Source organism: Chiloscyllium punctatum, chromosome 18, assembly GCF_047496795.1.
Source record: "Chiloscyllium punctatum isolate Juve2018m chromosome 18, sChiPun1.3, whole genome shotgun sequence".
Classification (NCBI taxonomy): Eukaryota; Metazoa; Chordata; class Chondrichthyes; order Orectolobiformes; family Hemiscylliidae; genus Chiloscyllium; species Chiloscyllium punctatum.
The window spans coordinates 101,922,351-101,950,026 of NC_092756.1; the positions used below are offsets into that span (position 1 = coordinate 101,922,351).

The window sequence follows — 27,676 nt, forward strand, 5'->3', positions numbered from 1 at the left end:
ACAGGGTGACGGGTGAGCGGGGTACAGGGTGACGGGTGAGCGGGGTACAGGGTGACGGGTGAGTGGGGTGCAGGGTGACGGGTGAGCGGGGTGCAGGGTGACGGGTGAGTGGGGTACAGGGTGACAGGGTGAGTGGGGTACAGGGTGACGGGTGAGTGGGGTGCAAGGTGACAGGGTGACGGGTGAGTGGGGTGCAGGGTGACAGGGTGAGTGGGGTACAGGGTGACAGGGTGAGTGGGGTACAGGGTGACAGGGTGAGTGGGGTACAGGGTGACAGGGTGATTGGTGTACAGGGTGACGGGTATGTGGGGTGCAGGGTGACAGGGTGAATGGGGTACAGGGTGAAGGGTGAGTGGGGTGCAGGGTGACGGGTGACGGGTGAGTGGGGTACAGGGTGACGGGTATGTGGGGTGCAGGGTGACAGGGTGAATGGGGTACAGGGTGACGGGTGAGTGGGGTGCAGGGTGACGGGTGATCGGTGTACAGGGTGACAGGGTGAGTGGGGTACAGGGTGACGGGTGAGTGGGGTACAGGGTGACGGGTGAGCGGGGTACAGGGTGACGGGTGAGCGGGGTGCAGGGTGACGGGTGGGTGGGGTGCAGGGTGACAGGGTGAGTGGGGTGCAGGGTGACAGGGTGAGTGGGGTACAGGATGACAGGGTGAGTGGGGTACAGGATGACAGGGTGAGTGGGGTGCAGGGTGACAGGGTGAGCGGGGTGCAGGGTGACAGGGTGAGCAGGGTGCAGGGTGACGAGTGAGTGGTGTGCAGGGTTACAGGGTGAGCAGGGTACAGGGTGACGGGTGAGCGGGGTGCAGGGTGACGGGTGAGTGGGGTACAGGGTGACGGGTGAGTGGGGTACACGGTGACGGGTGAGTGGGGTACAGGGTGACGGGTGAGCGGGGTGCAGGGTGACGGGTGAGTGGGGTACAGGGTGACGGACGAGTGGGGTACAGGGTGACGGGTGAGTGGGATGGGAATGAGGCCAGTTAAATATTTTGGTAGGTCAGGTAGTCTTAGGATGTTGCTAGGTTGATTGGTATCTTGGGACGGGGGAATGGGTTCTGGCATTGAGTCTAGGGTTTGTCGAATCCCAAACAGAGGCATGTCCCTGGTAGGGTGGGGGCGATTCTGTCAGGTATTGGGGAGTTGAGGGGTTTGCTGTCAGGTCTGGCTGTTAGGGAGAGTTGTGAGTGGCTGCCAGGGTGACGGTGCAATAGAGTGGTTTGGACTCACTGGATGGATGGTAGCAGCTGATATTGGGTCAGGTGACAGATGGATTTCTGTCCTGGGTGCAGGATGTTTTATGTTGGATCAGATTGTGGGGGGTGTCGGGGATGGGGTGGGTGTATGATGTTGTAGAGAATGTTAGTTGAATAGTTACTCAAGAGTTAAACTAAGTATTAAATAATCTAACTTTTTCTAAGTGACTATTTGTTAACTGCACCTAAATCGTCCCAATTCTCCAGTTTTAAATAGGTACTTTTAGAGATTTCCAGAAAGAAGGAAATGACTGATCAGAATCTTCAATTTCCCAGACAATTCTCTCAGATTATCTGTGTGGGGATTTTGCAGGGTCTTGATATACAGATACTATTTACACTTGCAGAAATGACTATCTGGCCACCGGATAATCCTGGTCTATGTTACTACTGCCTTGCAGCGGCCACTGCCGTTAACAGCAGGGTCCTGGAAGGCTGCTTCCTGTCTTATAATCCAAGTGTTGGGGCTGACATGGGGGGCGGGGGGGGGGCTTGTTTTATGTGTGTACATGTTTGATTCTGTTCTTCCCTCCAGCCTATGGGGTTAAAAGCAAATCCCTTCATTAATTCATGAATAGGAAAGTTTTTGGGGAGAATATCTCTACACTTGCAACAATTATTTCTAATTGATCTGAGAATTTCCATTTAATGGCTTCCTTTTGATCCAGCAGCATTAATCAGCTTCCTAAAATACCCCAAATACTATACCTTTATTTGCTCGAATAGTTGCACCAGTTGGGCTTTGAAGTTTTCTAAAAAAATTAATTTGTGAGAGCAGGTGCGATGGCATCAAGAATGTCAATGCTAGACAGAAGACACTGCTAAGTGAGAGAGGGCCTGAAGTTTGTCAGATCCAGTGACATATAAAGTTCGGGTAGGTGTAATGGTCCTGAACAAGCACGTAGACCATAGGAAAGCTGCCAAGTTAAAAATGGTGCAGGTGCAAAATATGCTCAGCTCCTTGACTTCCTTTCTGACTGTTCCAGTTCTGCATCTCCATCAAACATTGAAGATACTGTCACAAAGCAAGTCCTATTTTTCTAAAAGCTGTACCTTGGCTCAAGGATACTCTGTCCTTGATTCTTTTTCGGAGGGACAATAAACTGGGACACATTGTGATCAGTCTGGTTTGGTACAGAGATGAAAAGGATTTTGAGAGACCTTTTGTTTATATGGAAACAGATGAGGCTTCAGGCCAAAGTGGTCATGTTTTAGAAGTGACCTGAATAAAGAGAGGAGTGGTAAGCTCTCTAGCTGAGCTGAGCAGTTTAGTTCAGTCCTGAAGTGGGAAATTCAACAGGGAGCTGTGTGGAAACTCTCTCTCTTTTCTGCCCTTCAACTTCAACCTGTAAGCATATAAGACCATAAGACCATAAGACATAGGAGTGGAAGTAAGGCCATTCGGCCCATCGAGTCCACTCCGCCATTCAATCATGGCTGATGCGCATTTCAGCTCCACTTGCCAGCGTTCTCCCCGTAGCCCTTAATTCCTCTAGACAACAAGAACCTATCAATCTCGGCCTTGAAGACATTTAGCGTCCCGGCTTCCACTGCACTCCGTGGCAATGAATTCCACAGGCCCACCACTCTCTGGCTGAAGAAATGTCTCCGCATTTCCGTTCTGAAATGACCCCCTCTAATTCTAAGGCTGTGTCCACGGGTCCTAGTCTCCTCGCCTAACAGAAACAATTTTCTAGCATCCACCTTTTCAAAGCCATGTATTATTTTGTACGTCTCTATTAGATCTCCCCTTAATCTTCTAAACTCCAACGAATACAATCCCAGTATCCTCAGCCGTTCCTCATATGCTAGACCTGTCATTCCAGGGATCATCCGTGTGAATCTCCGCTGGACACGTTCCAGTGCCAGTATGTCCTTCCTGAGGTGTGGGGACCAAAACTGGACACAGTACTCCAAATGGGGCCTAACCAGAGCTTTATAAAGTCTTAGTAGTACATCTCTGCTTTTATATTCCAACCCTCTTGAGATAAGAGACAACATTGCATTCGCTTTCTTAATCACAGACTCAACCTGCATGTTTACCTTTAGAGAATCCTCGACTAGCACTCCCAGATCCCTTTGTGCTTTGGCTTTATTAAGTTTCTCACCATTTAGAAAGTAGTCCATTCCTATATTCTTTTTGCCAAAGTGCAAGACCTCGCACTTGCTCACGTTAAATTCCATCAGCCATTTCCTGGACCACTCTCCCAACCTGTCTAGATCCTTCTGTAGCCTCCCCACTTCCTCAGTACTACCTGCCTGTCTACCTAACTTTGTATCATCGGCAAACTTCGCTAGAATGCCCCCGGTTCCCTCATCCAAATCATTAATATATAATGCGAACAGCTGTGGCCCCAGCACCGAACCCTGCGGGACACCGCTCGTCACCGGCTGCCATTCTGAAAAGGAACCTTTTATCCCAACTCTCTGCCTTCTGTTAGATAGCCAATCCTCAATCCATCCCAGCAGCTCACCTCGAACACCATGGGCCCTCACCTTGCTCAGCAGTCTCCCGTGTGGCACCTTATCAAAGGCCTTTTGAAAGTCCAGATAGACCACATCCACTGGGTTCCCCTGGTCTAACCTACTTGTTACCTCTTCAAAAAAATTTTTTTTTTCCAACAGGTTTGTCAGGCATGACCTCCCTTTACTAAATCCATGTTGACTTGTTCTAATCAGACTCTGCTCTTCCAAGAATTTAGAAACCTCATCCTTAATGATGGATTCTAGAATTTTACCAACAACCGAGGTTAAGCTGATTGGCCTATAATTTTCCATCTTTTGCCTTGATCCTTTCTTGAACAAGGGGGTTACTACAGCCATCTTCCAATCGTCCGGGACCTTTCCTGACTCCAGTGACTCTTGAAAGATCTCAACCAATGCCTCTGCTATTTCCTCAGCAACCTCTCTCAGAACTCTAGGGTGTATCCCATCGGGGCCAGGAGATTTATCAATTTTAAGACTTTTTAACTTTTCTAGCACTATCTCTTTCGTAATGGCAACCATACTCAACTCAGCCCCGTGACACCCTTTAATTTTTGGGATATTACTCCTGTCTTCCACTGTGAAAACTGACGCAAAGTACTTGTTAAGTTCTCCTGCTATTTCCTTATCTCCCATCACTAGGCTCCCTGCATCAGTTTGAAGTGGCCCAATGTCTACTTTTGCCTGTCGTTTGTTTCTTATGTACTGAAAGAAACTTTTACTATTATTTCTAATATTACTGGCTAGCCTACCTTCATATTTGATCCTCTCATTTCTTATTACACTCTTTGTTATCCTCTGTTTGCTTTTGTATCCTTCCCAATCTTCTGATTTCCCACTGTTCTTAGCCACTTTATAGGATCTCTCTTTTTCTTTAATACATTTCCTGACTTCCTTTGTCAGCCAAGGTTGTCTAATCCCTCCCCGGTTAATCTTTCTTTTCTTGGGAATGAACCTCTGTACAGTGTCCTCAATTATACCTACAAACTCCTGCCATTTTTGCTCTAGTGTCTTCCCGGTTAGCCTCTGCTTCCAGTCTATTTTACTCAGTTCCTCTCTCATGCCCTCATAATTACCTTTATTCAACTGTAACACCATTACATCAGATTTCGCCTTCTCCCTTTCAAACTCCAGACTGAACTCTACCATATTATGGTCGCTACTTCCTAAGGGTTCCCTTACTTTAAGATCTTTTATAGAGTCTGGTTCATTGCAAAGCACTAGGTCCAGAATAGCCTGCTCTCTTGTGGGCTCCATGACTAGCTGTTCCAAAAAGCCATCCTGTAAGCATTCCATGAATTCCCTTTCTTTAGATCCACTAGCAACATTATTTACCCAGTCCACCTGCATATTGAAGTCACCCATGATCAATGTAACCTTGCCTTTCTGACATGCCTTCTCTATTTCCCGGTACATGTTGCGTCCCTGGTCCTGACCACTGTTAGGAGGTCTGTACACAACTCCAATTATGGTTTTTTTGCCTTTGTGGTTCCTCAATTCCACCCACACAGACTCCACATCATCCGACGCTATGTCATTCAATACCATAGATTTAATTTTGTTCTTAACTAACAAGACAACCCCACCCCCTCTGCCCACCTCTCTGTCTTTTCGATAAGTCGAAAAACCATGGAGGTTTAACTGCCAGTCCTGACCCCCCTGTAACCAAGTCTCTGTGATGCCTACTACATCATAATCATTCACTATTATCTGTGCCATTAATTCATCGGCTTTGTTATGAATGCTACGAGCATTCAGGTAAAGTGCCTTAATGCTAACTTCCTTATTAGAGATGTTGTAAGTCATATGTCCTAAGTTATCCTTGCTTTTTTCTGCATTCTCAGTCTGCCTCAATTTTAAATCCGCCTGGAAACATGCTATCCTGCTGCTTATCTTTCCATTTACCTCCATACTCCCTGTCGCTTTCACTTTCCCTTCCCCCCAACTCAGAAGTTTAAAGTCCTACTGACCACCCTATTTATCCTCTTCGCCAGAACATTGGTACCTGATCGGTACAGATCCCCCCTGTTCCAAAACTGATGCCAATGCCCCATGAAGTGGAATCCCTCTTTCCCACACCAATCCCTTAGCCACGTGTTTACTTGCCTAATTTTCTTGTCCCTATGCCAATTGGCACGTGGCTCGGGCAGTAATCCGGAGATTATGACTCTTGAGGACCTGTGCTTCAATTTCCTGCCTAGTGCTTCGTAATGCCCAAACAGGTCCTCCACCCTAGTCTTGCCTATGTTGTTGGTACCAACGTGGACCACAACAACTGGATCCTCCCCCTCCCACTCCAATATCCTTTCAAGCCGGTCAGAGATGTCTCGCACCCTGGCACCGGGCAGGCAACACACCATGCGAGACTCCCGATCCGGCTTGCAAAGGATACTATCTGTCCCCCTAATTATAGAATCCCCTATAACCACTACCTGTCTATTAGCTCCCCCCTCTTGAATGGCCTTCTGCACCATGGTGCCTTGGTCAGTTGGCTCATCCTGTCCAGAGCCCTTTTCCTCATCCGAACAGGGAGCAAGAATCTCGTACCTGTTGGACAAGGTCAAGGGCTGAGGCTCCTCCACTCCTGAACTCTGGGTCCCCCTACCTGCCTCACTTACAGTCACACTCTTTTGTGCCTGATCACTAGCTGAGTGGGAATTAATTAATCTCCCAGGTGTGACTGCCTCCTGAAACAAAGCGTCCAGGTAACTCTCCCCCTCCCGGATATGCCGCAGTGTTTGAAGCTCAGATTCCAGATCATCAACTCTGATCTGGAGTTCTTCCAGCAACCAACACTTGCTGCAGATGTGGTCACTGCCGTTCACAATGGGATCAGCCAGCTCCCACATCATACAGCAACAGCACATCACCTGCCCAGCCATCTCTGCTTAGTTAGTTAATTACTTACTTAGTACAAGTATGAGTTAGAATACCTTCTGATACCTCTCTGCTATAGTTTTTTTTTACCCTAAGTAAGGACTTGATGTATACACACAAAAAAAAACACGAAGTAATTTTTTAACTAGTCCCCAGTAAAGAAATAAAAATTCTTCTGGGTTTTAAAGGCAGTTTGCTTATGGGGACTGATGTGTGTGTGTTTGGAACAGCATAATTAAGTCTAGTTGGATAGGCTGAGTTCTGTCGGGGTTCTTTATTCTTTTCTTTGTGTTTCATTGTGTGAATAAATTTTTTTGTCTGTTTTAAAATCTAGTAGTCAACTTAGCTATCTTACCCCGGGTTATTTTCACTGTATACTTACTAAAACAAATTGCAAAGCTAGGTCGAGGGCTATCTGCTTAAGAATGTTTTGAGTGGTCTGGCCTAGTCCATTACAGACTGGGGACTCTTTGTGGGATTTTGAACAGTGAGTGATAGGTGTGTGTCTTTATTTCGGGTGTTGGTTTGGTTGGGTAGACAAAGCTTGGGATAAGAATGGCTCTTGCAGTTGCCAAAAGTTTTCTGGATGTGGATGCGGTGACTTTGGAAGTTTTGCAAAAAGTGAATAAGAGCCGAAAATGTGTTGCTGGAAAAGCGCAGCAGGTCAGGCAGCATCCAAGGAGCAGGAGAATCGACGTTTCGGGCATGAGATCCCGAAGAAGGGCTTATGCCCGAAACGTCGATTCACCTGCTCCTTGGATGCTGCCTGACCTGCTGCGCTTTTCCAGCAACACATTTTCGGCTCTGATCTCCAGCATCTGCAGTCCTCACTTTCTCCTCCAAAAAATGAATAAGACCAAGTTGCAAGAATTAACAGAGAAGCTGAAATTGGAACTGCCTGCTTATGTGAGGAAAGGAGAGATAATTACAGCAGTAGCTCAGCATTTAAACTCGCTGGAGAATCTATAGAGATGGCAAGGATTCAATTGTAAATGAAGCAGCTTGATTTGGAGGTGAGAGAAAAGGAAAGGGCAGCAGAAATGAAACAGTTTGAGTTATGATGAAAAGCAGAAGAGAAGGAAAAACAGAGAGCAGCAGAACAGAGAGAAAAAGAGAAAGCAGCAGGAGAGAGCAGAGGAAGAAAAAAAGAGAGAGCGTTGAACTTCAAAAACTGACACTTAAAAAGGAAAGTCAGTGATAAAGGCTGAGGGTAGGTTTAGTGAGGATGAGGAAGCTCCATTAGTCAGGAGGCTAGTGAGAAACTGCTTAAGCATGTTCAAGCATTTCCTAAATTTGATGAGAAGGATATGGAAGCCTTTTTCATCTCATTTGAAAAGATGGCTAAACAAATGCAATGGCCAGTGGCCATGTGGGTTTTGTTGATCCAAACGAAACTTGTAGGTAGGGCTAGTGAAGTATTTGCATCCCTATCAGAGGAGATATCTCTGGAGTATGAGGAGGTGAAAAAGCCATTTTAAGTACAAATGAGCCTGTGCCAGAAGCCTAGAGACAATGTTTCAGGAACCTCAGGAGGGACCCGGGTCAAACCTATCTTGAGTTTGAAAGGATCAAACAGAGTAATTTTGATAGATGGATAACAGCTTTAAACATCAAGCAAACTTTATGATGCCGTTAGAGAGGTTAGTATTTTGGAGGAATTCAAAAATTCACTGCCTGAAGTAATGCAAACTCATGTGGAAGAGCAGAGAGTTAAAACAGCGAGGTTAGCAGCTGAAGGGGCTGGTGGCTATGAGCTGGTCAATAAAACACGGTTTGGCTTCCAGAATCAATTTCAGTCCATGAGGGATAGAAGTTGGGGTAAAGAGAAATCCTAATGTGGATTTCTTATCACAGAGTGAAAAAGAAACCCTTGAAGAGGACAAAGAAGTCAAAAAGCTCCAGTGTTTTCATTGTAATAAACTGGGCCACACAAAATCCTAGTGTTGGTGGGCGAGGAGAAAGCCAGATGTAGGAAAACCAGAAAAGGCTGGGAGTTTTGTTGGACTAGTAACAAAAAGCACAAGGGAAGTTAGACAACTGCCTCAGAGTGGACAAATGATCATATGTTGATTAAGGAGGAAGTGCTAGATCTACGTAAAAAGTATGGGGGTGGCACGGTGGCTCAGTGGTTAGCACTGCTGCATCAGAGCATCAAGGATCCAGATTCAATTCTTGTCTTGGGCAACTGTCTGTGTGGAGTTTGCACATTCTCCCCGTGTCTTCTCCCCGTGTCTGCATGGGTTTCCTTCCACAGTCCAAAGATGTGCAGATTAGGTGAATTGGCCATGCTAAATTGCCCGTAGTGTTATGTGCATTAGTCAAAGGTAAATGTAGGGGAATGGGTCTGGGTGGGTTGCTGTTTCGAGGGTCAGTGTGGACTTGTTGGGCCGAAGGGCCTGTTTCCACACTGTAGGGAATCTAAACTAATCTAATCATATACATGCAAGGGTAAAGTTTATTCACATAGGCCGGGAATAATAGATCAGGAGATTACAATATTAAGGGACACAGGATCCTCTCAGTCTGTGATGCTGAGGACTAAGGAGATACGCACTCCTGAGAGACTATTGCCAGAGAATGTACTGATAACAGGAATTCATGGTTAGACAAAAAGTGCTCAGTTATGTAAAGTGAGACTAGAGAGTCCAGAGAAGAGTGGAGAATTTGTGGTAGGAGTACTGGACAAATTCTCAGCTCCAGGAATACAATTTGTCCTTGCAAATGATATATGATTCACTGGTCGGCGTGCTGCCTACTCTAGCTGAAAAGCCAGTGGAGACACAGGCAAATGAAGACCTGGAGCATGTTTATCCAGGAATTTTCTCTGATTATGTGATCACAAGATCACAGAGGCACAAATTAAAGCAGGAGAGATCAAAAGGCACAGATAAGGAAGCTGACATAGTGTTATCCAAGACTTTTGTTGATCAGATAAGTGGAACAGTGAAGGAGCAAACAGGTAAACATGCCAGTATCTTTACATCTGCTAGGCTGATTGAATGACAGCAGAAACATGAATTAAAAGAGTTATATCAAAAAGCATTTACTGAGAAAGAAAGTGACTGCATTCCTGTGTTTTTACTTAAATGATGTCTTAATGAGGAAATGGAGACCATCACACATTCAAGCAAATGAGAAATGGGCAGAGATTCATCATATTGTTTTGTCAGTCGGGTATAGAAAGGACGTGTTGCGAGTGGCACATGAGCTACTACTTGGAGGTCATTTAGGGTGAGGAAAACACAGGCTAAAATACAAACATTTTTACTGGCCTAGACTACATAAAGGTGTAATTGAATTTTGCCAGATGTGTCATCCATATCAGCTAATTGGAAAATCACAGGCAGTAGTAAAACCTGCACCTTTAATACCTATTCCATCGTTTGAGGAACCTTTCACAAGAGTCTTGATTGATTGCGTAGGAGATCCCCTACCTCAAACAAAAAGTGGGAGTAAGTATTTATTAACAATAATGGATGTGTTGACTAGATTTCCAAATGCAATCCCATTATGCAGCGTCACAGCTGAAAGGGCTATAGAAGAACTACTACATTTTTTTTACTAGATATGGCCCATCAATAGAGATCCAGTCAGATCAAGGATCAGATTTCACATCCAAACTATTCAAGAAGATTATGGATAACTTGGGAATAAAGCAATTCAAATCTGCTGTGTACCATCTGGAATCACAGAGAGCGCTAGAGAGCTAACATCAAACACTAAAGCTGAAAATGTGTTGCTGGAAAAGCGCAGCAGGTCAGGCAGCATCCAAGGAACAGGAGAATCGACGTTTCGGGCATGAGCCCTTCTTCATCCTGTTCCTTGGATACTGCCTGACATGCTGCGCTTTTCCAGCAACACATTTTCAGCTCTGATCTCCAGCATCTGCAGTCCTCGCTTTCTCATCAAACACTAAAGACCATTTTGAGGGTTTATGGTCAGGATTATCCAGATGATTGGGATAAGAGAGTTCTGGTTGTACTTTTTGTGATCAGAGATGCACTGAATGAATTGACCAAATTCAGTGCATTTGAATTAATTTTTGGGCATGAAGTAAGAGGACTGTTAAAATTGATTAAGTATAAATTAATAAGTCAGAATTCAGTGACCACCCATTTGGACTATGTGTCAAATTTTAGACATCGATTAAATAGAGCTAGAGAGTTGGCTAGACAGCATTTAAAAGTACCACAGCATTCAATGAAACAGGAAGTGGATAAGAAATCACAAATTCACAATTTTGCAATTGGGGATAAGGAATTGGTGTTACTCCCAGTAACAGGTGAGTCTTGAAAAGCGAGGTTTAGTGGACTTTGTCAAATTGAGAAGAAATTGAGTGATGTGAATGACTTGATAAGGATTCCAGGCAGGAAGAAATCTCAGAGTGTGTCATGGGAATATGCTCAAAAGGTATTTTGATGGGGGAGGAAAGCAAGAGGAGAAGGTGTTAATTATTACAGCACAGAAGGAAGAACCAAGTTCAGAAGTTTCTGAATTGGACATTCCTCAAATCAAATTGGACAATGAGGCAGTTGTCAAAAATTGGAAAACATTATTGAGTTACCTTCCACATGAAAATCGAAATGACCTGAAAGAGTTATTACTATCGCATGGGGAGATATGCGGAAATAAACTGGGAGGTATTAACCTAATTGTGCATAATGTAGATATAGGAGATGCTGTTCTGATCCTTACAGGCATAACCCTCTAAAATTGGCACAGGTTCAGAAGGAGATAGAGTGCATGCTCCAAGATGGCATAATTGAAGTGAGTTATAGTGACTGGAGCTCACCCATAGTCATGGTGCCAAAGCTAGATGATACCCAATGGTTATGTGTGGACTATTGCAAAGTCAATGCCGTTACAAAGACTGATGCATATCCAATTCCATCGCTGGAGGACTGTGTCGAAAAAGTGGGACAAGCAACTTACATTTCTAAGTTGGACTTGCTCAGAGGCTACTGGCAAGGACCTCTGTCAGAGAGAGCAAAGGCAATTTCAGCTTTCATAACAGCAAATGGACTGTACCAGTTCCACGTCATGCCATTTGGTATGAAAAACGCTCCAGCCACATTTCAGAGACTGACTAATAAGATAATTGCCGGATTACCCGACTGTGTGGTGTATATTGATGACCTGGTGATTTTAAGTCCCTCATGGTAGGAACATCTACAGCATTTATCGGACTTGTTTGAGTGACTTTGGAAGGCAGGCTTGGTGGTAAACCTGGCTAAAAGTGAATTTGCCAAAGCCCAAGTCACCTTCCTGGGCCATGTTATTGGACATGGACAAATGGCCTCACAAGATGCGAAAATGAAAGTAATTGGGGAATTTCCCACACCGTCGATTAAAAAAGCAGTACTGCAGTTCCTAGGGTTGAGTGGATTTTACCAAAGGTTTGTGCTGAACTTCAGCAATTAACAACTCACCAAATTGGTAATAAATGGCAAGAAGTTTCAGAGGACTGTCAAAAGACATTTGACAGCCTGAAAACTGTGTTAACCACTGCCACAGTATTGGCCACACTGGATTGCACGAAGCCTTTTAAGGTGGCTATTGATGCCAGTGATGTGGGTGTCGGCATGGTGCTCCTGCAGGAGGGTGACAAGGGGATAGGAAGACCCTTCGGATATTTTTCCAGGAAGTTGAATGTTCATCAACAGAAATATTCAATAGTGGAGAAAGGGACTTTAAGCTTGGTGTTGGCATTACAACATTTCAGTGTTTACATTACCAGCAATGCATCCAAGACAATCATGTACACCGGTCACAACCCATTGATGTTTGTGGAAAAATTTAAGGATAAAAATGCCAGACTTTTTGGATGGAACTTATTGTTGCAGCCATTCCATTTGACAATTGTACAGGTGGCAGGTGGCGAAAATGTGATTGTTGATGCATTATCGAAACTTGAATGAGCTACGGAGGGATTTGGTGGTGGGTGTACCACGACCTGAGTTTGCACGTGGTTGTGCATGTTTGCATGTTTGTATGTTTGTGCATGTTTGCATGTTTATAGTTAGACCATAAGACCATAAGACAGAGGAGTGGAAGCAAGGCCATTTGGACCCTTGAGTCCACTCTGCCATTTAATCATGGCTGATAAGTGTTTCAATTCCACTTAACCACACTCTCCCTGTATCCCTTAAATCCTTGCGAGATCAAGAATTTATCAATCTCTGCCTTGAAGACACCCAATGTCCCAGCCTCCACTGTGCTCCATGGCAATGAATTCCACAGGCCCACCACTCTCTGGCTGAAGAAACATCTCCTCATTTCCATCTTAAATTGACTCCCGCTAATTTTAAGGCTGTGCCCACGGGTCCTAGTCTCCCTGCTTGATGGAAACAGCTTCCCAGCATCCACCCTTTCCAAGCCATGCATTATCTTGTAAGTTTCTATTAGATTTCCCCTCAACCTTCTAAACTCTAATGAATACAATCCCAGGATCCTCAGCTGATCATCATATGTTAGGCCTACCATTCCAGGGATCATCCATGTGAATCTCGGCTGGACATGCTCCAGTACCAGGATGTTCTTCTTGAGGTGTGGGCCCAAAATTGGACAGAGTATATTCTAAATGAGGCCTACCTAGAGCTTTATAAAGTTTCAGTAACAGATCGCTGATTTTATATTCCAACCCTCTTAAGATAAATGACAACATTACATTTGCTTTCTTAATCACAGACTCAACCTACAATTCAACTTTAAGAGAATCCTGGACTAGCACTCCCAGATCCCTTTGTACTTTGGCTTTATGAATTATCTCACTGTTTAGAAAATAGTCCATGCCTGTGTTCTTTTTTTCAAAGTGCCAGACCTCACACTTGCTCATGTTAAATTTCATCAGCCAGTTCCTGGACCACTCTCCTAAACTGTCTAAATCTTTCTGCTGCCTCTCCACCTCCTCAGTACTACCTGCCTGTCTGCCTAACCAAGTATCATCGGTGAACTTCACCAGAATGCCCCCAGTTCCTTCATCCAGATCATTAATATATAAAGTGAACAGCTGCAGCCCCAACACTGAACCCTGTGGGACCCCACTTGTCACCAGCTGCCATTCAAAAAAAGAACCTCTTATCCCAACTCTGCCTTCTGTCAGACAGCCAATCCCCAATCCTAGCTCACCTCGAACACCATGGGCCCTCACCTTACTCAGCAGCCTCCCATGAGGCACCTTATCACAGGTCTTTTGGAAGTCCAGATAGATAACATAGTTTAGTGTATATGTGTGTTTAAACTACTAACTGGGGTATTGAAAGGTTAAAAATGAAGCAAGCGTTTGGTATTGATGGTTCTTTTTTTTAAGGGGGCAGTGTCACAAAGCTAGTCTCTTTTATTCTAAGAGCTGTTCCTTGGTTCAAGGAGACTCTGTCCTTGATTTCTTTCAGAGGGGTAATAAATCGGGCCAGACTCTGATCAGTCTGGTTTGGTACAGTGATGAAAAGAATTTTGAGAGGTCTTTTGTTTATATGGAAACAGATGAGACTTTAGACCAAAGTGGTCATGTTTGAGGAGTGACCTGTAAAAAGAGAGAGGGAATGGTCAGCTCTCTAGTTTTTAAATGGTTTTTAAAGGGAGTTTGTTTATGGGGACTGTTGTGTGTATTTAGAACAGCATAATTAAGTCTAGCTGGATGGGTTGAGTTCTGTAGAGGTTCTTTATTCTGTTCTTTGTGTTTCATTGTGTAATTGTATGAAATTTTTTTGCCTGTTTTAAAATCTTGTAGTCAACTTAGCTATCTTACACTGGGTAATTTTCACTGTACACTTACCAAAACAAATTGCAATGTTAGGTTGAGGGCTGCCTGCTTAAGAATGTTTTGAGTGGTCTGGCCTAGTCCATAACAATACCACAGCATCTGAGATGGGCAAGATGGATGTCATAGCCTAGATGTCTTTGCTCCCTGAAGAAGAGAATGAGTTTGTGCTGAGACGCTCTGGACAGAAGAGGTGAGCTATTGTGCATGACACTTTGTCCATATCACAGGCAGAGTCAGAGGAACCTGACCCGGTACTAAAATGGTCCAGGAGGATCTACAGAAAAAAAACTGGCCTAAGTCTTCAGATTCAGAGGGGGAGGGAAGTAGTGACTATAACAAGGTCAGCCAGGTGGAACTCTTAGAATGCGTTCTCCAATTGAGGCTGTTGCTCTGGTCCAATCAGGCAGCCTTGACTGACTAAAAAGAACAGGAGCATCAGGGTTTCTGTTCAGTCTAAGAGCAATGCATCAGTGTCATGAACCATGAACGTGTAAATAAAGGGTGACTTGGTAACAAAATACCAGTTTCTGTGAAGCTATTTCAGAGTACAGCTCCATAACAGTCAAGAAGCTTGGAAATCTATCACTGTTCCTTCACTTTTGTAAGGTTAAATCCTGGAACAGCACTGTGGATCTACCTATAGCACATGGACTGTACAGGTTCAAGATGGCAGCTCACCACCACCTTCCCAAGGGTAAGTAGGGCTGGTCAATAAACATAGAAGATAGGAGCAGGAGGAGGCCATTTGACCCTTCAAGCCATTCATCATGATCATGGCTGATCATCTAAGTCAATAGCCTAATCCTGCTTTCTCCCCATAACCTTTGATCCCTTTTGCCCCAAGGGCTATATCTAACTGCTTCTTGAATAGATTCAATTTTTGGCATCAACTGCTTACTGTGGTAATGAATTCCATAGACTTACCACAGAAATGTCTCTTCATCTGCGTGCTAAATGGTCCACCTGAACCCTCCGACCTTGACCCCTGGTTTTGGATGCACCCACCATTGGGATCATCCTCCCTGCATCTAACCTGTTAGAACTTCATAAGTCTCTATGAGATCCCCCCCCCCCCATTCTTCCGAACTCCAGCGAAAATAATCCTAACCTAGTCAATCTCACCTCATACATCAGTCCCCCCATCTCCAGAATCAGCCTGGTAAATCTTCACTGAAGTCCCTCAAGAGTAAGAGCATCCTTCCTCGAAAAGGAGACCAAAACTGCACACAATGTTCTAGGTGTGACCTCACCAAGGCCCTGTATAATTGTAACAACACATCCCTGCTCCAGTACTCAAAACCTTTCGCAATGAAGGCCAACGTACTATTTGCCTTCTTTACTGCCTGCTGCACCTACATGCTTACCTTAAGTGACAGGTGCACAAGGACACCCAGGTCCCACTGCACACTCCTGTCTCCCAATTTACAGCCATTGCTTCCAAAGTGAATAACCTCACATTTATTCAAATTATAATACATCTGCCATTGATTTGCCCATTCACCCAATCTGTCCAGATCTTACTGAAGGATCTCTGCATCCTCGGCACAATTCACCCTCCCATCCAACTTGGTATCATCTGCAAACTTTGAGATGTTACATTTTGTTCCCTCATCCAAACATTAATATGGTGAATAGCTGGGTCCCAGCACTGATCCCTGTGGCACTCCACTAGTTACTGCCTGCCATTAATTCCTACTTTCTGATTCCTCCCTGCCAACCAGTTTTTTATCCATCTCAATACACTTGCCCCAATCTCATGCACTTTAATCTTGCTCAATAATCTCTTATCTCAGACTTTGTCAAACGCTTTCTGAAAGTCAAAATATACCATATCGAGCAGCTCCCCATTGTCAACTTTACTAGTTATATCTTCACACAATTCCAACAGATTTGTCAGGCATGATTTCCTCTTCATAAATCTATGCTATCTGATTCTGCCACTGCTTTCTAAATGCTTCACTATAAAGCTCTTGACAATGGATTTGAGAATTTTCCCTAATACTGATGTCAGACTTACTGGTCTACAATTCCCTTGTTTCTCTCTACCTCTCTTTTTGAATATTGGAATGACATTAACTACTCTCCAATCTTCAGGGACTGTGTCAGAGTCAATATAATTCTGGAAGATGACCACCAATGCATCCACTGTTCTAGACCCACCTCCTTAAGTGCTCTGGGATATTGATTATCAGGCCCTGGGAATTTATCCACCTTCAGTCCCGTCCATTTTCCCATTACCATTTTTCTACAATATTGATCTCCCTTAGTTCTTCCCTCTCACTCATTCTGGCTTAGTCAATGACCCCCACAAACTATCAGTTACTAAAAACAAAAAGACAAGTCCAAATTTTTTGGGCTGTTTTAATTCATTTGAAAGGAAGTGTATTAAATATACACACAAGTTTTTATACATCCAGGGTATGACATTGTTAGCATGACATATTCAGAGCCACAGAAAACAGCCACACATTCTCCAATCTCTATCTTAAAGTTCCGAAATTCTGGAACTATTCTGGTGAATATTTTATGCAACTACTATAATGCCTTCAGGTCTTTCTTGGTGAAAACAAAAAATGCTGGAGATCACAGCAGGTCAGGCAGCATCCATGGAGAGAAAGCAAGCTAATGTTTTGAGTGTGGATAACTCTTCATCAGAGCTTTCTTGGTGGATGGCATCCACCATAGATTTTTATAATGATTTCCTTCAGTCCTACATTATGAAGAAAAAAGAATTCACACTAATTGTAAAAGATGAAGTGTGTTTTGAAGAAGGGTCACTGGACCTGAACGTTAATTCTGATTTCTCTCCATCAATGCTGCCAGACCTGCTTTGTTTTTCCAGCAGTATCTGATTTTATGTTTTCCAGCTTCTGCAGTTCTTAGGTTTTCTATTTGATATCCCAGTTGATGCCAAACAAGTCTTCCATGCCCTTTTTAATAAAGCCTAGGATATTCTATGCTTTAGTGACTGCATTCTCAACCTATCCTGTGACCTTTGAAGATTTATGTACATATCATTTCTGCTCCATTGGTCCCTCTGCTCCTTTAGTAAAATATTGTTTCTCTGTGCTCTTTGGACCACCACAAATTACTTCATATTAAATGTTATCATCCATTCTACCAACTTGTCCATGTCCTTTTGAGGTTCTACACTTAACAGTTCATAATGTTTCCAAGTTTCATATCTGTAAGATTAGAAACATGCTGTCAGATTTCAAGACTGTTATGACCAGCGGTCAGAATCCTGAAGTACTATGGATATTTTTAAAATTCAAGAACTAGTTTTTTAAAAAGATGGCTGATACAGTCATAACTAGTTGCCGATGTAAATTCAGTGGCTGCCTGAAGGTGGGGAGAGAGAGAGAAAGATCGAGAAGATGTCACACCTCAAAATGCAAATAGAATTTAAAACTGCAAGTCTTTAGAAGGTGGTGTGAGGAAGAGGCAAATCACCCAAGAATGGGTTGTGATATCTTGTGACTACAAAGATAAGGGCTGGTGATCCCTGCTTTTAAAAGCAAGCAATCCTCTGTGGGATATATCCCAAACTGTAAGCACAGCTTGTGCTTTTCTCTAGACCTACTTCTAATCTATGTAAGTGTGTCGCATTACTAAGTTTTCTAATATTTGGAAATTAATAAATACTCTTTGTTAACCTACTTATTGTTAAATTTACCCTTTTAAAAACAGAAGTTCATTTTGGTCTGGGAGAAATGTGCCCACAAGGGAAAGGATCCAATTTTAAATTAATCTTTTTGTGACTGACCGAGGGGGTAGGTGAATAAAGACGGGAAACCAGTTCAACCCTCCTCAGCTGGGAGCTTTAACAATTTCCTGGAATCTTGACTGGACTCACAACATAAAAATAAAGAAATAAACATGGAAGCTGGAAATTTGAAGCAATTTTGAAGAAGAGTCACTCGAGTGGAAATGTTAACTGTTTTCTCTCTGCAGATGCTGCCAGATTTCTGAGTTTCTCCAGCAATTTCTGTTTTTGTTTGGACTCTCAAGGAATCTGGGTTGTAACAAAGTATTATCAGGAAAAGCAAGTGAGGATCTCTGGTAATAACCCTACTCCAGTCTGAGATGCATCCATTAACCACTGCTGTCCGTTTTCTGTCATTCAGTCAACGTTGTGTCTAAGTTGCTACTGTCTGTTTCATCCTTTGTCGTCCTACTTTGCTCATAAGTCTGCAATGTGGCACTTCATTAATTGTCTTTTGGAAATCCATGTGTACCCTATCATCAGTCTTGCCCTCACTGACTCTCTGTAACTTCATCAAAAAGTGGAGCTTGTTCGCGAGACATGAACCCCTCCCTATGAAATCAACATTAACATCGTTTAGTACTGGTCCTCCAGTATCTTGTTCACAGTAGCATCCGAAATCATATAATTCGTTAAAAATTACACAACACCAGGTTAGAGTTCAGCACTTTTATTTGAAAGTAAATCTGCTGGAATATAACCAGGTGTGTGATTTTTAACTTTATCTACACCAGTACAACACCTGCTCCTCCACATCATATAATTTAATATATGTCCTTCTAAATCTAACACTTTGGGGTATTACTTTCTTGATTAGTAAACTAGTGTGCTTCCAATTAAACCTGTTGGACTAAACCTGGTGTTGTGTGATTTTTAACTTTGATTAGTAAAGGGATCATAGGTTGCAGAGAAAAGGCAGGCGAGAAGGGTTGAGAAACATCAGCCAAAAATAGAATGGTCTAATTTTGCTCCTATATCTTACGGTCTTTTGGTTTTGAAGTTGCTTAGAAACCTGATTGTCATGGTTCCCAGGTATTACCTCGCGAGCAGGTATTACCTGTTTAGCGAGGTTCGACTTTGAATAATTTTCCAGCCGCTTAAACTGCTGTACCGGAAGACATTTGTTAAACTGTTCTTAAAAAAAATTGTTTCAGTACGTTGCAATATTTAAATAGGCAATCGACGCTTGATGTGAGACAGGTTCTATCCAATACATCGATATCATTTTCACTGAAAGGTATGGGTTTTCGGCGAGTTGCGCTGATTTAGAATCATTGATTACTTCCTTCCGCTTTCCACAGGCTGACAAGAACTTTATTCAAAAAACTTGTTCTGAGATCTGAGGGTTTCACACCTGATCCAAGTGAAGGGCAGTGCCGGAAATAATACCTCTGGAAAAACAGAAGGAAAGGTAAGACGGCGTTTACCAAGAGCGGACGGCCCGAGGTCCTGACCCAAGGGAAGGTGAATTAGCGGTGTGGGTTCCCAGTCGCTGCTCGCTTTCAGATCGTCCACCAACTGATTCCCCACTCGAGCTCCCTGTTGTGGGGCCTTGGTGAGAGCATGGGCTCTCAGTGAAAAAGTTTTCATCAGTTTGCAAACCCCGAAATCGGTTTAAATCTTGGGGTTAAGAGGAAACGGATGGGTTGGGTGTTGATATAAGATCATGACTTTTTAAACAATTGTTTAACTTTTCAGATTTGATGGTGTCTAACATTGTGGTATTGGCTGGTCAGCAAAATGGAGTTTGCCAGTAATCATATTTACATTGATAGTCCTGCCAACACAGGGCAGGTACAACAAGCTGTTTATTACAGAAACCACCCAATGGGGACTGTAAAGAACACCACCCACAGTAAGTATCTGTAAATAATCACGTTTTATTTTCATTTATCACATTCATTACTGATCTCTGTTCCTGATGATTAAAAGATGAAAAGCCATTGGCACATGTCTATGACCCAGTGATGGACTGCAACCCAGCATATGAGGCAAAGAAACCCAGCAGTGCCTCTGTCATTGACCATGTGGAAAGTGAAGGACCCACATATGACAATTGGAACCCAGCAATTGCTGCTGCCTCTGATGACACTGGACTCTGTGACCAAGCATCCAGTTCAACTCCAAGCAAAATCACAGCAGCCGAACCAGTGTATGATGTGGCAGAAGGTTCGAGCAATTACTATGGAAATGGGAGGATTTCTGGCTGTCAAACTACCCAGCACTTGGCCAATCCTTCACACGCCCAGCATCGTTTTGGTGACAATACCCACAGTGAGTATCTTCAAAATAACATCTAGAAGTAATTATTTCTGTTCTTGGTACTTTTTTCCTAACCAGTGATCATTACCATTTCCTGAACATTTCTTTGGGGATCTCCCTCCGTCTGAGGTGTCTGCCTCAGAGATAGAACATGGATCACTGGTCATTTCTCAAAGTTTCTGTAAAGTTTGGCCTTAAATGATGATTTATTTCTTGCAGCAAGGTTACTCCTCAACGAAAATGCAATAATGCAGATGCTGAAGGTTGTAATAAAAGCGAGGAAGTGCTGGAGAAACTGAGATCTGGCAGCATCTGTAGAGAGAGAATAGAGTTCTTCAGAACAGAAGAGTGAGGTAGAAACATGTTGGGTGTTATCCTGCAGAAAACGTTGGGAAGAAGCAAGATGGGAAGGTCAGAAGAAGGTTAAAGGTCAAGGGAGATTAGAGGTCACAGATGTCACCAAGCAAAAGGAGAAGTGATTATTTGGTGTTCACAGTAGACCGAAAGCAAAACCAAAGGAAAACAGACATTGGGTGTCGACAGTAGTTGGTGGGGGGTAAAAATGAGGATAGAATTAAATAGCAGAACTTGTTGAACTCTTGCTGAGTCCTGAAGCCTGGGTTGGGCTTCACTGGGATCCTGTAGCAGGTCTAAGATGGAAATGATTGCATCAGGACAAAATAGTGTATTGAAAATAGCAAGCAGCTGGAAGACTGTAAATGTAGGAGCAGAAATAGGACATTACACCCTTGAGTCTGCTCTACCATTCAGTGAAATCTTGTGGCAAGTAACATTTGTGCCCCACAAGTGGCAAGGAATGACCATGTCTCATAAGAAATAATCTAACCACCACTCACTGACATTTAATGGTGTTATCGTCATGAAATTACCCATTATCAACATCCTGGGATTACTATTGACCAGAAATTCAACTAGATTAGTCATATAAACAGTCGCTACAAGATTAGGTGAGAGATTAAAAATACTGCAGTGAGTAACCACCTCCTGACATCCCAAAGTCTGCTCACCATCTACAAGGCACAAGTCAGGAGTGTGATGGAATATTCCCCACTTGCCTGGATAGATACAGTTCCAACAACTCAAGAAGCTTGACACCATCCAGGACAAAGCAACCTGCTTGATTGGCACCACATCTACAAACATTCACTCCTTCCACCACTGACACTCAGTAGCAGCAGTGCATGTCATATGCAACATGCACAGCAGAAATCCACTAAAGATCCTGAGACAGCATCGTCTAAACCCACAACAACTACTGACTAGAGGGACAAGGGCACACCACATCACCTGCAAGTTCCTTTTCAAGCTGCGGAGGGGTAGGCAGCATTCAGGTTCCTGAGCCCAGGGCTTGACCGCTTCCTTTTTCTGTCCACTTTTTCTCCTCTCTTTTTATTCTTATCTTTCGTTAGTGGAGGGGTGAGTGTGCATCGACATAGTCGACAAAATGTGACCAATGGTGAAGAGGTGGTGACTCTGATGTTGGTGGGTTGGGAACTGGCAGCGGTGTGGAGGTGGCAGAGGGACATTGGAAAGGTGGGCCTAGCAGTGAGAGATAGGGCCTGAAAAGTGGTGACTATGTTGGGTGGTGGCGGTGTGAAGCCTTGAATTGGAGCAGTGTTTATTGAACAACGACGGACTCTTGGCTATTTTAAGTTATTCAAAATGACACTGCAGTGTGGTAACAGAGCAATGACACTGCAGTGTGGTAAATATATGGTTATCCACTTTGGTGGCAAGAACAGGAAGGCAAATTACTACCTAAATGGAATCAATTTAGGTAAAGGGGCAGTACAAAGTGATCTGGGTGTTCTTGTACACCAGTCAATGAAGGTAAGCATGCAGGTACAGCGGGTAGTGAAGAAGGCTAATAGCATGCTGGCCTTCATAACAAGAGGGATTGAGTATAGAAGCAAAGAGGTTCTTCTGCAGCTGTACAGGGCCCTGGTGAGACCACACCTGGAATATTGTGTGCAGTTCTGATCTCCAAATTTGAGGAAAGACATTCTGGCTATTGTGGGAGTGCAGCGTAGGTTCACTAGGTCAATTCCTGGAATGGCGGGACTACCTTACGCTGAAAGACTGGAGCAACTGGGCTTGTATACCCTTGAGTTTAGAAGACTGAGAGGGTATCTGATTGAGACATTTAAGATTATTAAAGGATTGGACACTCTGGAGGCAGGAAACATGTTTCTGCTGATGGGTGAGTGCTAAACCAGAGGACACAGCTTTAAAATATGGGGTAGACCATTTAGGACAGAGATGAGGAGAAACTACTTCACCCAGAGAGTGGTGGCTGTGTGGAATGCTCTGCCCCAGAGGGCAGTGGAGGCCCAGTCTCTGGATTCGCTTAAGAAAGAGTTGGATAGAGCTCTCAAGGATAGTGGAATCAAGGGTTATGGAGATAAGGCAGGAACAGGATACTGATTAAGGATGATCAGCCATGATCATATTGAATGGCGGTGCAGGCTTGAAGGGCAGAATGGCCTACTCCTGCATTTATTGTCTATTGTCTACTGACACCGCAGTGTGGTAACAGTGCAATGACACCGCAGTGTGGTAACAGTGCAAGTTTTTCACTATATTTTGCCCTACTTACAAGGAACAATGAATCATTCAATTCAGTTCAAAATCAAACCACTCACCATCCTGACTTGGAAATTTATCACCTTTCCTTCAGGGTAGCAGGGTCAAAATCCTCGAACTCTCTCCCTAAGGGCATTGTGGCACTCCCTACAGCACCTGGACTGTAACGGTTCAAGAAGGCAGCTTACCATCACCTTCTTAAGGGGCAACTAGAGACGGGCAATAAATGCTGGCTAGCCAGTGACACCCACATATCATGATCATATAAAAATGATCATGGATGATCCGTTATTCTAGAACTCTACTCTTATGACCTTTCCCTTTAATCCTTGAATTCCTTAATGATTAAAAATCTATCTTAGCTTTGAGTATACTTAACAACCCAACCTCATCAGCCCTCTGGTAAAGAATTCCATGGATCCTGTATTCTCAGAGAGAAGGCATTTACCTTCATTACTGTCTAAAACAGGGAACTTCTTCACACACTGAGGCTATGCCATCTGGTCCGAGACTCTCCCACGAAAGGATATAACATAGAACTTTCCAGCGCAGTACAGGCCCTTCAGCCCTTGATGTTGCACTGACTTGTGGAACCAATCTGAAGCCCATCTAACTTACACTATTCCATTTTCATCATATGTTTATCCAGTGACCATGTAAATGCCCTTAAAGTTGGTGAGTCCACTACTGTTGCAGGCAGGGCGTTCCATGCCCCTACTACTCTTGAGTAAAGAACCTATCTCTGACATCTATCCTAGAGCTATCACCCCTCAATTTAAAGCTATTCCCCTCATGCTCGTCACCACCATTCGAGGAAAAAGGCTCTCACTGTCCATCCTTTCTAACCCTCTGATTATCTTATGTCTCAAGTCACCCGTCAAACTTCTTCTGTCTAACAAAAACAGCCTCTGTCCCTCAGCCTTTCCTCATAAGACCTTCCCTCCATATCAGGCAACATCCGAGTAAATCTTCTCTGAACCCATTCCAAAGTTTCCACATTCTTCTTATAATGTGGTATAACTGTACGCAATGCACCAAATGCGACTGCACTAGAGTTCTGTACAGCTGCAACATGACCTCGTGGCTCCAAAGCTCAATCCCTCCACCAATAAAAGCTAACACACCATATGCCTTCTTAACAACCCTATCAACTTGGATGGCAACTTTCAGGGATCTATGCACATGGACGCCAAGATCTCCCTGTTCATCTACATTACCAAGAATCTTACCATTAGCCCAGTACTCTGTATTCCTGTTGCTTCTTCCAAAGTGAATCACCTCACACTTTTCCATATTAAACTCTATTTGCCACCTCTCAGTCCAGCTCTGCAGCTTATCTATGACCCTCTGTAACCTACAACATCCTTTGGCACTATCCACAACTCCACCAACCTTAATGTCATCTGCAAATTTACTGACCCATCCTTTTACACTTTCTTCCAGGTCAGTTATAAAAATGACAAATAGCAGTGGCCCCAAAACAGATCCTTGTGGTATACCACTCGTAACTGAATTCCAGGATGAACATTTCCCATCAACCACCACCCTCTGTCTTCTTTCAGCTAGCCAATTTCTGATCCAAACCGCTAAATCACCCTCAATCCCATGCCTCCATATTTTCTGCAATGGCTTACCTTGGGGTGTCATATCAAACATTTTACCGAAATCCATATACACAACATCATCCACTTTACCCTCCTCTACCTGTTTGGTTACCTTCTCAAAGAACTCAAAATTTGTGAGGCACGACCTATCCTTCACAAAACCGTGTTGACTATCCCTAATCAAATTATTCCTTTCTAGATGAAAATAAATCCTCTCATAACTTTTTCCAACACTTTACCCGAAGTAAGGCTCACTGGTCTGTAATTACCTGGGTTGTTTAGATTTAGATTACTTACAGTGTGGAAACAGGCCCTTCGGCCCAACAAGGTCACACCGACCCGCCGAAGCGTAACCCACCCATTCCTGTACATTTACCCCTTTACCTAACACTACGGGCAATTTAGCATGGCCAATTCACCTGACGTGCACATCTTTGGACTGTGGGAGGAAAGCGGAGCACCCGGAGGAAACCCACGCAGACACGGGGAGAACGTGCAAACTCCACACAGTCAGTTGCCTGAGTCGGGAATTGAACCCTGGTCTCTGGCGCTGTAAGGCAGCAGCGCTAACCACTGTGCCACCGTGCCGCCCACTACTCTTCTTCAACAGGGGAGCAACATTTGCTATACTCCAGTCTTCTGGCACTATTTCTGTAGACAATGATGACATAAAGTTCAAAGCCAAAGGCTCGGCAATCTCCTCTCTGGCTTCCCAGAGAATCCTAAGATAAATCCCATCTGGCCCTGGGGACTTAGCTGTTTTCACACTTTGCAGAATTACTAACACCTTCTCCTTGTGAACTTCAGTCCCATCTAGACTAGTGGCCTGTATCTCCGTATTCTCCTTGACAAGATTGTCTTTTTCTAGTGTGAATACCGACAAAAAAAAATTCATTTAGCGCTTCTTCCATTTCCTGACTCCACACACAACTTCCCACAACTATCCTTGATTGGCCCTAATGTTAATCTGGTCATTCTTTTCTTCCTGACATACCTATAGACTGCAACATTGAGGATTAAACCATTACCTTTAGCATGGAAGAATTTTGATGAAAACATGAACTTGCAGTGTTAGGAATTAAGGTGCATTCTTACAACATGACTAATTATAACTGAGTAAATGGCAAATTTAGACAACCTGAAGAGGCAGGTACTGTAGGGGATCATAGGATAAACTGGCTGGGTTGAATGGCCTTATTTGCCTATGAAATATTTTGGACTGAATGGTTTTTGTTTATTCAGTATATGTTGGTATATGTAATATTTGTTCTTATTGTGTTATTGGTCATCTGCAGGCACACCCCCTCCACTCCCACCTCGACCAAGGAATTTGAAAAAAGTGCCTGAGTATGTGCAACTGCTGGATTTGCCTCCCACTAAAGGGCCTGGACACTGGACTTTGCCAACTTCCCACCGTCATCACAAGGTGCCTCCAGACTCTCTTCCCCCTCCTTTGCCAGATAGAAGTAAGTGAATTTGGTGAATGTGGGACTTTTAAGGCTGAGAATAACAGCAACATTTTTCTAAGTACTGGGAAGGTATGAAATTCAATCAAACAAATAAACAAGTCTGGCATTATTGCAAATTGTGGGCAGCTTTACAAACTAGAAATGTGGAGATCTGCTTTCGGTCCAGGTAGAAGGAATGTTTTTTCTTGTAAGTTATATATGTGACATGTACAGAGATTCATCACCTGGGGGGAGGTTACTATGAAACTGTAGGGGCTGAGTTTTCTCTTCATATGACTTCGATAGTATCAGGCTTCCAAACACTCAGAAATGATCAGTTTGAAATTAACAATGGGAATCAGTTGGAAGATGCAATTCTCAAATTGGTTCTGTTTAGCTTCTTTGAATTGACCATGACAAGGGAGCAGGTTGTCATCCTGTTTAATGGTGAATTGATTTGCATGAGCCAGCTTGGATTTCTGTAAATATGGGCCATGCTGAACTCAATTCATTTCGTTGATGAAATGCAGTGAATGTGCATCATATGGGTTTTTAATAATGCATTACATCAAAGACTTAAAATATGGGAAAAATTTAAAGTGAGGGTAGGTATGTGGATGGGGAGATGGTTGAAGTATGTAACATTACAATAAAGTGATGAAAGTTTCACTGTTACCTCTTCCTGTGGGATTATCAGTGGCATTCCCATTTGGTTTGACATTATGAATAACAGCAGACTGAAGATATAGAATCACAAAATGATGAAAATGTGGCAATATGGCTCATCATGCCACAGTGAATTCTTTAAAATAGTGATCTAACTCGTCCCGCTTTCCTGTTATTTCCTTATAGACATGAAGGTTTTCCCTTGAGTACTTATCCCATTATCGTTTGTGTGTGATGATTTAAATATGCCTTTATTGGGTGTAAATTTCAGATCCCAACAGCTTGGGAAAAAATGTAATTCCAATGAAGGCCTCCAATCAGAGTGCATTCTCAGCTTCCTCCTGTATTTCATGTGATAATCGAATGATTTTTCATCACCGAACTGAAACAATCATCACTGAGATGTTTAGTTGATGTTTGAAATGAAAGTTCTGGGGCTATCTGAGTTCTATTATCTGACCATGCTACAGTGCCCATATTCTGGTCCAACCTGTCAATATCTGAGAAAAAAACTTCACTCATTCTCTGATGTACTAAGAATTTACAAGATGCTAAGGTTTACAGAAATGATCTGAGAATGAAGGGCTTGTCATATAAGGAGCAGTTGACGACTCTGGGTTTGAACTGAATGGACTTTAGAAGGATGAGGCAGGATGTGATTGAAACCTAGAGAATATTGAGAAGCCTGAATAGAGGGAGATTTGGAGAATGTTTCCACTAATAAGAGGGATGAGGACCCAACAACACAGCCTCAGAGTGAGGGATGACCTGTTAAAACTGAGATGAGGAGGCATTTCTTTAACAAGAAGATGGTGAATCTGTGCAGCTGATTAGCACAGAAGACTGTGGAGGCTATCTCACTGAGTCTATTTAAGACAGAGATCGGTCCTTGATTGCTAAGGTGATCAAAAGTTACATGGATGAGGCAGGAGAATGAGGATGA

General features: G+C 43.4%; 1 protein-coding gene across 5 annotated transcripts in view; it reads left to right on the top strand.

Annotated features, from left to right (window-relative positions):
* Positions 1 to 19,224: 19,224 nt before the first annotated feature.
* The window catches only part of LOC140489444 (circularly permutated Ras protein 1-like), a 111,522-nt gene continuing 103,070 nt past the window's right edge, over positions 19,225 to 27,676 (top strand). For 2 of the 5 annotated variants that reach the window (XR_011963130.1, XM_072589008.1), the window contains exons 1-5: positions 19,225 to 19,340; positions 19,451 to 19,560; positions 19,848 to 20,004; positions 20,082 to 20,423; positions 25,915 to 26,085. Coding sequence is in view for 4 of the 5 variants with exons in the window: in XM_072589008.1 (XP_072445109.1) it covers positions 19,890 to 20,004; positions 20,082 to 20,423; positions 25,915 to 26,085 (628 nt within the window). In the remaining variant the exon portion in view is untranslated. The other 3 variants (XM_072589009.1, XM_072589010.1, XM_072589011.1) reach the window with 3 other exon arrangements.